The 12,598-nt window shown below is 40.8% G+C and overlaps 1 protein-coding gene across 1 annotated transcript; it reads left to right on the forward strand.

Moving 5' to 3' along the window:
* The first annotated feature begins 667 nt into the window (after positions 1-667).
* Positions 668-3,255, forward strand: LOC106020789 (uncharacterized protein C2orf78 homolog). The gene is given in 3 exon segments (XM_013110325.1): positions 668-800; positions 803-1,341; positions 3,076-3,255. Coding segments are annotated over 3 exon segments (852 nt in total).
* The last annotated feature ends 9,343 nt before the right edge of the window (positions 3,256-12,598 follow it).

Below are 12,598 nucleotides of genomic sequence, written 5' to 3' on the forward strand. Positions count from 1 at the left end.
AATAAGAGGTCATGAGTTATAGAAGGAATGAGAGAGTCAAAAGGGCAGTGAGAAGGAGAAAGGAGTAATTAAGTGAGTACAGGATTCATATATGAAATTCTCAATACATCAAAACAATTTTTAATCTCAGAGTAAAGACCGGCTTGTTGGCATTGGTACACACCTGTAATCCCTTCTCTGTGATTTCAAGGCCAGTCTGATCTATGTAGACTCTGTCTCTTTACATTGAGTAAAATCCATACAGAAGAGGGCAAAGGCGGTGGTACAAGAAGCTGTCTGTGGTTCTCCTACCTGTAATCACTTCTATTCCGGGATACAGTTATGAGGCAGTCTCACAGCAGGCATGAGATCAAAACAAAGCAGCACAAAGAAGGGCAGTGTCTAGACTGGAGAAAATGTTGAACCCCATAAACTAGGAATTCTGTGCCCACACAGGAAGAGGCAGCTCATCAAATCAGTGTCATCAAGTTCAGTACCAAGAATCAGTCTGACTCCTTTCGCTGGGATCTGTGAGGAACATAGGTCTTCAACTTCCCCAGTTAGCACAAACTGGAGGTAACACTGCTCCCCAAACTAACCCACAGAGCTATGAACTCACCAGTTTTCCACTGTCCTCTTGTGTCTTACAGAAAATTTTCTAAGTTTAGGCACCTTTCTTTGAGATGGCATGTGCTCTGCAGCCCTCTCTGCCTGTATCAGCCCTCAGCATGAAGTGTGTGCAAACTTCTGCAGAGTTTCTACCCCAGCTGTGAGGTCAGCATGGCTCCTGCCATCAGCCTGCAGCACTTCTCTCCATCTAATGGAGATAGTGCCCACCTTCGCCATCATGCTGGCATGACCATGCTGCCTGTGGTGACTGAACAGAGCCAGATCTGCACTTTGATGCACTCCTATTCAGGGGTTCCCAAGTGGGTTCCCACAGGAAGTACTGACAGAAAGGCAGATGTTCACTGGGAGTTCACTGTGACCATCACTGAACAGAATAACACACTCTCCTCCCTGTCTATGATAGCCCAGTGCAATGAAATTTTAGACCCCAAACACATAGCCCCTTTACACTGTCTGCTGGCCTTGTCCCATTCACATCCCTTCAGGACACCTTCCTACAAGGAGAGCAGCAAGGTCTATTACTATGACCACAAAAGCCTGGGCACTCTAATAGCTGAAGAACTTGGGCAGTGCCTGCAGACCAATGGCAATGGGAGTCAGGTCTCTGGCCCACAACCAGAAATGGTAAAGATGCTAAGGGATATTCAGTCAATGAATGTCCAACCACCACTCTCAACCTCTGCCATCTACTATTCCACATCTGCTCAAGCCAAGGCAGACACCAGTCTTCAAGTACAGAGCCAGGAGGGGAAGGGATGAGATGAGCACTCAAAGGAATCTCAGCACTATTTTTCAAGAATGAACAGTCCACTCAGTGGGAAAACATGAATCCTAATAGGTAAAGCCTGGCTCTGGCTCACCATCCCCATCTTCAGACTCTGCAATGGAAAGAATGCAGAGCAGTGAATGTCATCCATTCTGCATTTAAGAGATGCCAAGGAGCACAACACAGTTGCAAATCTCACTGCCCAATCTCATCAGTCCCATGTACCAACCACACTGTAGTCAACTCCTATTTGATCTATTGGTCAAGGTTGTAAAAGATACCCATGACTGATTTTTGTTTTGGTAACACTTGATTTTTCCACCTGTTGAAAACCATCTCCAGAGCAACACACCTCAGAATCTGGCTCTAAGGAAGAATTCCTCCCAGATTCCAATCACCTGTCCTGGCATCCTCCTTCACTTAAAATTGTAGAGAGAGTTAGCTGTAGCCCATGTAAAACTCTAAACTTTAAGGTATGAAATGCTTCTTCTTTTCTTATTTTATTTTGTTGTGGTGCATAGGAGGAAGCTCAAAGCCAAGATCATGGAGACATATTCTCTACTGTTGAGCCATACACAAGCTCAAAGATTTTCATATTTTTAAATCATTTATTCATGTCACTTACAAGAAGTCTGTGAAACATGGGACTGGAGGAAAACCTCAGTTGTTAAATGCTTGCCTTGAAGGAATGAGGAGCTAGGTTTGGATGCCAACATCCACATAAAAAGCCAGGCTTCTGAGGGTGAAAATGTAATGGAATGAACAGTAAGATGTTGGTAAGGTTTTTAGACGTTATGGACCAGGCAACCTGAATAATAGCAAAGTTTCAAGAAAATGAAAGGCACTGTATCAGAGATGTCAACTGGAGACCATACACCAAGAGAATTCTGTAACTGCCACTTGGTGGTTAAGCATGCACATACCACACAAGCATAAAGGAACACAAAAAACATCTGAGGAACATACCACACAAGCAAAAAGGAACACAAAAAACATCTGAGGAAACAAGACATCACATGACAATGAGTAACACTACAACAGTCACCCCCTGACTCCAAACAGAGACTACTCTCGATGTTGCTCAAGCAGAACTCACAAGATGCTTTCCCCACTGTCACTGGGTCCTGACTGTTGTGGTGCTGTGAAGGGAGAGGAGTATCTCACCTAGGACCCTGACTTCTTCTTTGACTCTGTTTCAGTGGTGGAAACATACATGCAGATGGACATGTCCCTGAGATTGCCAGCTCCATGCCAGACACCTTATCTGCTGTAGAATCCAGATCTCCGGAACATCCGCATCGAGGTCTGACAGATTAACATACCACCTGTCCATAGGAACAGGTCTTTATCAACTACCATCAATCATCCTTCAGAATTCCTGGCTTTGTTTCCAGCTCCAGGCCTGGAACAAACAGAGACTAAAACATGGATGATATCAGTGCCTTTGGAAGTCAATGAGAGCACAAAAGAAAAACCAAAGCTTATCACTCCTCCCTTTAGAACATCCCAACATGCATCAGCCACTGCACTGGCCTGAAGCTGGGAGCCTAAAGCATGCTTCTCACAATGCCACCTGAGGAAGCAGTCACATGGGTCTAGAAGAGCAATGGGTGCTTGATGGACAGTGTGATGGGATCCAGCATCAATTCTGGAGACATCACTACACTGCTAACAGATAGTCATCCTTCCCAGTTCTTCAGCTCCCTCATAGACCTGGACCAACTCCAAGATCCCACAGTAATCAAACCAAAACAGTCATCAGGTGGAATCAAGCCCAGGCAAGTGCCAGTGTCATTAGTGGGCACTCTGATCAAGTGAGCAAGAATGACCACAAAGTCTCTGAGCTCCTTTATGGAATTCCTCTAGCCAAAAGAGATTAAACTGGTTCAAAGTGGATCAAACCAGTCCAAACTAGATTGAACCACTCCAAACCAGATAAAACTGCCAGTGATATTGACTATATGCCGGAACCAGATGGCAAGATCCTATTGCTAAGACACAGCATGTTCTATTTGCAGAACTTTGAGAAATCATGCCATCATTGATGTGAAGCTTTCCTTCTCTTTCAAAGACCCAGAACTTTTTCTCAGGCTGTTGAAGAGGAATTGAAATGAACAGAGTAGTTGGTTAAGGACTCTCTGTCCTACACTATCAAAATGTCAAGAAAGATATGCTTACTGGAACAATGAAGGCACAGTTTTTATGTGTACAACCAACAACCTTTTGACTGAATTTGAGATAGGTCACACAGGAGGGAATCCACATCTTGTTCTGTGGGCAAGGACAAAGCCCTGTGATTGATAAGGTCAAGAGTCCCTGTGTGGAGACAACTCCATGATGTTTTATGAATTGTCTTGTTAAATAGAAAGGGTGCACCTCTCTACCTCCCTTCTAAGTATCATGCTTGCTCCCACAGATTAGTATACTTGTTGGTGTAAGATGCCAGACACCAACAGGCAATACTAATGTCATTTTAGGTTGGATACCATCTTGAGAAGCTGCTGACTGGACCCTCAACACAGTTCCCAGAAAACCCACACACACACACACACACACACACACACACACACACAAATAGCCCCCAAATCCTGTTGAATCAGCCTGACACCAAGGAAACAGACGTCTTATCATGGTCTCCAGATTTCCCAATATGTCAACAGATGCTCTAACAGAAATTCCCAAATGCTTATTTAACCCTACGGCCGATGGACCCAGGAAGCATCCCTCCTGAACCAATCAGAAAATGCCAAGTCTTGTACTCTCCTAACTTGGGTTTTTTCCCCTTTACACACTCACAACCCTGCTGGTTCATTCCTCTCACTAGTTGATCTAGAGTGCTGCTGGAGGACTCGAACTAGAGGTAGTCTTTAATAAACCCTGTGTGTTTGCATCTATGCTTGTCTCTGCAGTGGTTGTGTGAGGGGGTCCTGTGTCCTGGACATGACAGGTGCTGCTGTTACCATTGCAGTGTGCCTTCAATTTGGACAACCTCTTCTAATTAGTCCTACTTACTGATGGAAAGGGTTGTAACTTGTTAGGCCACTGAGACCCAGTGATTGTTCTGGTAAGATGAAATTTTAATATTCAGGAAAGGTTCATGTGTAAATAAGTCCATCCAAAGATCAGTAAAAATGGTGTTAACAAAAGAGGAAATAATTGAAGTGGTTGAGGGAATAGGGTAGAGTATTGTGCTAATTTTTCACCAGGTGCAACATGATCAATCTTCAGTAGTGATTACACTGATACAAGACCGTGAGAAGTAACTCAGTGGAACAGGGCACTGGTAGGTAGAACAGTTAACACCACCTAATAAAAGAAGCAAAAGGGATGCTATCTAACCCTATCTGGGATTCCAGCTATTATTTTATTTTACTTGGAAGCCCCCAATAGCAATTATCCTTGCTGCATGCTAGAGAATGTAGAAATTGGAGTATTAACTCAAGTTTTGGAACAGGATTGTATACCTTGAATAAGGTCCTGTTGTGGAGGTTCTTGTCCCACCAGGTCCCACCACCCTGCTGTCCCAAATAAACACACAGATGCTATATTAATTATTAAACTATTGGTTGATGGCTAGGGCTTCTTATTAGATAGCCCTCTCTTAATTATTAGCCCATCAAGGTCCCTTCTATTGGATAGGCTGTTGAAAAGATGAAGAGTTTGGAGGTCTGTCAATATAAGTAAAATTTTACCCTTTTTGTCAATTTCATAATAAACTATAGGCTTACATAGTCACCTTCTGTGTAGTGCTTTGCTGAGTGTGCTTTATGTTGGGTAAAATATGTCTCCAAGTTTAGTCAGTACCTCTCCATTTGCCTCTCCCTTACCTTTTTCCTCTACTCCTTCCCCATTCCCCCTCTCAATTTCTAAGTTTCTTTCTCTTTCTCCCTATTTCCCTTTTCTCTGTTCTTCCCCTCTCCCCATTTCTTCTACTTGACTTACTAGAAAACACAATGACACTTTATTTGATAATTGTCGGAAGCTCCAGGCTCTCTTAGACCACCTGATTCTTTTTCTTTACATCTCTCTTTGAATTTACTTTTAATTCTAACTGCCTCTTTCCATAGCCTCCTCATCTCCCTCATGCCCATTTTATCTTATTTTCCCTCCTTTTTCTTATGAATTAAGTAGTATTCACATGTCTGATGATGCTTTTCTATTTTACTCATTCCACCAGAAATAATATGTTTATACACATGGTTCCATTACAGTTTTGTTTCTTCCAACAATAATCAGTGTTTAGGGGGTTAGCATTGATATATGACCATTTTTGTCCTTGTCCCAAACGTGTCTACTCTTTCACAGTCCTTGATTTGGGAGGCTATATTCTGTTCTCAGGGGTGGCTAGGAACTGACACTGGTGTGATAAGTACCAATACACAATGGAGACAGCAGCTCAAGCCTCATATACCATATTCTTCTTTCAATGCTGTAAAATTGTCTTCTGAGAGAATAATATTGGTTCAAAAAATCCCATTTGTGACCTATCCCCAGATGAACAAGTACTAATGAAAAAAATAAAACGAAAATAATGTAAAGGCATGACAACATGAATCCTTCAAACACCTAACCCCATAATAATATCTTCTAGTGACAGTGATTTAGATGAAATCCCATATGAAGAATTCAAAAGAGTGCTTATAAGCATTTAGAAAGAACTCAGGAGGACCCAAACTTCTAGGTTGATTCTAAGAGACACAAACTGTTAGTTGGATTTTGTGATTTCATAGGGAAATCAGCAGTAGATGTGGGGGTTCAGCTTCCAATAGCTAGAAATACTGAGAACATGCAAACAGTAACAACAAAACCCTGAAATACTTGAAGGTATTCAATAAGGGAAGATTCAGTAAGTAAAGTCAAAAAGTGTGAGGAAAGCCAAAGCAACAGAATGGATATAGATTTGGAGTCAAGTAGAGTCAATGAGATGGAAACTAGATAGACAAGACCAAACTTACACAGACATAAGACACCACAAGAAGAGAAATGTATGACTCACATGCCTAGGGAAAGCAGAATAATTTCATGCCAAAGGAAAGGACATATATTTTCATGAAATAATAACAGAAGTTTCCCCAAATCTGAAGACAGAGAGACCTGATCCTGTGGCAGGAGGCCTTTAGAACACTAAATGAGACCATGGGAGAACCTCACACCTCACATTACAAAATAATATATCTACAGGACACAACAGTAACAATTGAACATAGGCCTATCACCAAAGGAGAAATTTTTATCCTACAGAAAGTTAAATGCCATGATGTAATTCAAGCTCTGAGAGACAACTGTCAACCTTTCTTTCTGTAGCCACAAAACCTGTCGTGATCCAAGGTCAAAGAAAAACTTGCCTGGTCAAACTGGCTAAAAAATTCATGACCACCAACAAAGCATTACTGATGTCATCAGAAGAGTCAAATGTCATGTCATGCTTAAAGTTAGTAGATTTGATATTATGAAAATAGGTACACCATGAAAATCAATCTGCACATTGGACACAATCCTCAATAATAATTTTAATGCCATTTTTCCAGAAATAGAAAAGCAATCTTGACATTACCATAGAAACACAAAATACCCTGGATAGCATGAGCATGCCTCACATAAGGTCATGATTCACAACCATAAGCAGCAAGTACAACCTCTTGCTGGCACAAGAAAATGAATCTGAGCTGAGTTCCAGTTGTAAATATGTGCAGTTAAGACCCATATATTTTGGGGATGATGATGAAAATATACCTTGGTTGAAACATGTCCTCTTTAACAAATGATGCTGGATTTCCACAAAAAGAGAAACTAAGTTCTTATGTGTCACACTGTTCAAAGTCAATACCAAGCACCTTGGAGATGTAAGTGTAACACTCAAACCCAGAAACTGTTAAGAACACAGAGCTAACAGTAAGGAATAGTTAAAGGTTGAACAGGACTCCAGCCTCTCAAAAAATCCTGGCAACAATTGAGAAATGGTTTCCCAGGGAAATATAGAGTTCACACCAGCAAAAGAAACAGTTACTTGAGGATATGAGCAGTTCTTGAAAGAAACAGAGAATTAATTAAATCTAGACATTTACAATGAGCTACAATATCCAAGCTATGGGCCATGAAGTTCATGAAGGGTGAATGAAAAGACAGTTCTAGAGATGAAATACAAGTGGTCAATGAATACATAAAAATGCTCAAACTAAAATCATGTCCTCTGCCCTTTAAAAGATCACTTCCATGGGATCTGTTCTCCCTATGTATTTTGGGGATGATGATGAAAATATACCTCCATGGATTCCACAGAGCTTTGTAAGGGGCCCAGTCTTCCTCCATTATCTATAACTTTGTGTCAGCCAGCAATGGTGGTAGGCACTGAGAATTAGGCAAGACTATACGCTCCCGTTCAGAGACAGGCCTCACTCATACTCAAGGGCTCCAGGCTGGGGAACACGGCCTGACCTCCCACTTGCTGTGCTGCTGAGCACAAATGGCTGCAGTTAGCATCTTGTATTCCTGGCTATATGCTCCAGCTAGCACTGTGCCTAAGCTACTTCCACACCTAATGTAGCTGAAGGTCTTTCCCAAGCCGGCATCATCTGAGGTTCTGGGAGTCTGAGAGGATATGATTCCACTTTGCCTCTCACTGTCCCCATGTGATCAGATGGTAGAATGACCATCATGATGAGAAACCATTATAAGTGGCTCAAGAAGCCTCTTTCTAGCTGGAGACCAGTTCCTCACTGCTGTACATTCTCCATGCAGCCATGCCCTGACCCCTCCCAGCTTCTGGGATCATCCTGCTCAGGGGGGCTTTGAGTCAGGCAAGCCTAGAGGAGACAGCTGAGCTCCTGTCTCCATGGTATTATGCTTCTTTTTGGAAAACCAGTGGTTAGTGGGCTTTGCCATTTATTTTGTCTGTGTGCACTTCTTCACAGAGAACTACTGTTTTGTGGTGGTCCCAGCCCAGAAGACCAACATAGCTGTGTTCTGGGGCCTGTTCACTCAGGCTGCCTCTCTGTATCTGTCCTCTGGGGGTCAGGAGGCAGACAAGGGGATCTCAGGCTCAAGCTTCCCTGTTCAAGGCCCAACTTGCTGTCTATGGGATCACCTGATATGCCACAAACATGTCCCAGTGCCATTGGTATGCAGGTCAGCCTGGTTTCAAACTCCCATCTTTACCTCCTGAGTGCTGGAGTGACAGCTGTGCTTCACCAAAGTGACCACCTACCCCCAGATGTTCAAGGTGTGAGACTGTGGGGATATGCATTAAAGACTCTTATTTACTAACTTGAATGTGCAATTACTGAGTACATTTTTTTAAAAACCATTTTGAAGTACGATTTAACATAATAACTTGTTACAGTAATATGTGGTTTGAAATGCAAGATTTCATATAGATGTTTTAAGGAGGCATACTTCTTTAGAATTTCTTCCACTGAAATGGAAATCATTTGGAATGTTCATTTTTGAAGATTACATGATTATAAAGAACAAAAATGGTCCTCTGAAGAGCAGCACTGTGATTCTGTCAGCTTCAAGTCCTTTAAGGATGACCTAATTAAATTCCAACAGACTCCCAAGATCTCTGAAGTCACATGTCATCAGACTTAAGACAGTTTCTGTAGGAGCCTGTGTAAGGGCTTGTTAGAAGTCCTCCTCTGTCTTAGCCAAATGGGAAGAGTTCCCACAGCTATCGAAGCTCTTAGAGGGTCGTCTTTTCTACCAGAAGTCAGGACCTTTTGTTTCTGAGAACAATTACTTTAGAAAATGTATAATTGTAAACACCACCTCCAAACCTCAGTCTCTCCCTTTATAGATATAAATCTTTTTTCAATTCTCCTGGCAGTTTTTATAACTTGTCAAAGGAAACTATTGCCCTTTTCCCCATGGTCTGAGAAGGAAACACTAGAAAGATTTTCCCCCTTGGAGAAGAATAATTAACAATGAGCTATTGGCTGAGATTCCCTCAGTGTTATCTCTTAAAGCCTGCCCTACTACTGTTTGAGCAAAGTTGAGTTCTTGAATCACCTTTTACTGCAGTAGTCTTAAAGACGTGTGACTGTGGAACAAAATTTCCCAACACATCTGATAGCACTGTGGTATTAAATTTCCAGAATAAAAATTGAAAACAACCAGTTTTTTAAAATTGTATTTTCTTATTTCTTATATGCAATAGTATTCTTTTTAATAATATCCTTTGAATATTGCTAAGTTGGATCATTGTCACTTTTGACCCAAACTGGTTTGGCATACTCTGCCACAGAGTGAAGAGTACCATGGCATTTGCTGGGAAAGCACCTGATTGACAGGGCAGCAGTTGTCTTTAGACCTCATGTAAGTTTTTTCATGATGAATTTACTTCCGGAATAGAGTTGATCAGAGTCTGTTGTGATAGACTTTCAGATATGCTTGCATGAAATACATTTTTATGATCTGTTTTCGTTAAGGACTTACAGATGAGTAGCAGACACTAAAGCCCCTTTCCCATAGCTAGTAGTTGGTACCTGCTTGTCTCACAACAATGAGAATTGAGAACTACAAGCACTTTGCTGCTAGACTAGTTCTATGAATACAAAAATGTGAAGTTTCTAGCCCCAGGCATATGGCTTTACTACCTGAACTAATAGGTGAAAAGTTTCTACACACTGATAAGCCTCTTTGCCGATGTAGCAATCCAAATCAGACCAAAAAATTAGAAAAAGCCAACTTTTCATGGATACAGTGCTCCCAGATGGCCTTCCAGTCCTCCAGAGAGAATACAGGAAAGGGAGACTGGAAAAAAGCATAGGTCTATTTTCTGGGAGGGAGTTTAAATACCCTGTGGGAATGGCCCTGAGAATCTGTGGGGGAGGGTCATCATTTGGCAGGCTTTTTGAGATGCAGCAGGGTTTGGAGAGATGGGGAGGGTCCTGGGGCAGAACTACCACCATCACATTCCAGACTCTTTGTGCATATGGAAGCCAGGGGCTGGGGTGCCGCTTCCACCATAACAATAGGATAGTAAGTTTTGGAAGGGTGCTATTCTAGAAGAGCAGGAGGCTTGTGATTCTCTGAGTGTTAACTTATAGAAAAAGGGAGGGATGGGATTTCTTGCCATTGTCTTGGGCCAAACCAGCACAACAGACAGCCATTCATGCCTTGCATCTATGTTGGCTTTCCTTTGCAGAGGAATGTTTTAAAAATTGCTTTTTCCTCACTAGTCCCTTGAATTTATTACAGAGTGAAGATGCTGTTTAAACAGGCTTGAAAACAGAATACTAGAAAGGTCAATTGTGATTCACCCTGCAGCTTACATGAAGTTAGTCTGCCCCCAGACAGGAGTAAATTACCATATGCATTCTACCATCCTGGGCCTATGCTTTGGTAAGAGTTGCTTTGCTTACTAAACTGTGGGATCCTGGTGGGAAAGACCTGTAAAATACAGAGTTAATGATGAATAAGTAAAGTTAAGACAGAAACATTTAAAACTAAAGATAGCTTGTCTCTACTTTTAAAAGTAGCCAGACAAGGTTTTAACATCAAATTAAAATGTCATCAGAATCATTTTAGTGCCGCAAATAAGGTCCAATTAGTGAAAATACTATGAAACGGATGAAAAGGACTCAGATCACCTTGCTTCATAGATTACAGACCAAACTTCTCCAACTTGTATCCACTTTAGAGTTTTCCAATGCTATGCCAAGAATGGCTGCTCATTTCATAATTTTGTAAAATTACTGTCTCATATAGTTCACTATTCTAGTCCTCACCCCCTAATTCATATGTTAAATTGGTGTCAACAGTTCTACGAGGTAAATACCGTGTCTTTTATTTGTAAACAAGAATAATGGAGTCAGAAATATCAATATATTCTGTTTGCCTACTCTCAATGGCAAAACCATTTCTGAACATTCAACACCAAGCTTCCTGTTCTAGAGTGATGCTTTTATCTTTCAGTATACTGTAGTTAAGTTTGTGGAAAAATAATTAATTGATACACAATACTGTTTATATCATAAAACAGATGCATTGAGTGTAAACCAAGCATATGATTTGGTGCTTTTTTTGTTTTGTTTTATGATACTTTCCAAGACTTTAAATATATTACAAACCCAAGATTAAGCTAAAGAATTTCAATATGTAAGATAAGGTGTTATTTATGATGTATAGTATCATATACTGTCACTTATTTACTTTTTTCGTTTAGCTTGTTTTGAAAAATATTTTTAATTTTTTTCTTTTAATGTTTGGGATTATATAGTTAATTTTCCCCTTTCCTATCTTCCCTCCAAACCCACCCGCATACTCCTTCTTGATATTTTGTATATTCATAGCTTCTATTTTCATTAATTGTTTTACACACACACACACACACAAACACACACACACCCTTACTACCTTCAGTTCTTTTTGTATGGTTGAAGCCTCCAGGGCTTTCCTTCTGTCCATGTTAGCACATCTACACTCATTGTTCAGTCAACAACATTCGATTATTCCATATAGTGATAATCCTTTAGAATTTAAAAGTTTTAATGCTTGGGGCAAAAATCACTCCAAGTTAATTTGACTGTGAATTTTCTTGAAATTTATTTAATGAAGAGTTATTTAACTCACTTCATCATCTTGCTTTTATATTATTCTAAAATAATACAAACCCAAGGGCCTACCTAGCACAACCCATAATCACAGAATAAGAGGAAAATGGGGTTATGGTTTGAATGTCCTGAAAAGTTGTATTTCAATCAAAATGCTTAGGGATTCCTAAAATTACCTACATACCCTTAATGAGGCTTCCAATGCTTCATTATACCTGACCCCTTGTCAAGGACCATTAACCCCAAACACTCGTTCATGCATTGGTTTGTTCCCTCAGCCACATTCCTGTGTCTTGCTCCAATTATTACCTGCAGAGTTCCCTTTTCAACCACTGCAGTGAAACTATCCCTGCTGAAAGGTAAAATCAGTCAGGAAGCATTTAGCTGGGACTGATTCTGCACTCCTCCCCAAGGAAGTAATTCTGTAATAGACTTCCATGGGTAGAAATTTTAACCCCTTTTTGAAACAGTTAATATTATCAGGACTCAGATCTTGTTGACTTCACCAAAAGTGCCTCTATTTGACTTTATTGAGGTGCTTATTCAAAGAACCCTCTTAAAGATAAACTAATTCTTACAGTGTATGTTTGAAGTCTATGACAGATATCTTTTAGCTCTACTAGCATTCCTCACAAAGCATGCCTGTGTATACCCTCCTCCCTTATTGATCTGA

Source organism: Mesocricetus auratus, unplaced genomic scaffold (genome assembly GCF_017639785.1).
Source record: "Mesocricetus auratus isolate SY011 unplaced genomic scaffold, BCM_Maur_2.0 Super-Scaffold_6730, whole genome shotgun sequence".
NCBI classification, from domain to species: Eukaryota; Metazoa; Chordata; class Mammalia; order Rodentia; family Cricetidae; genus Mesocricetus; species Mesocricetus auratus.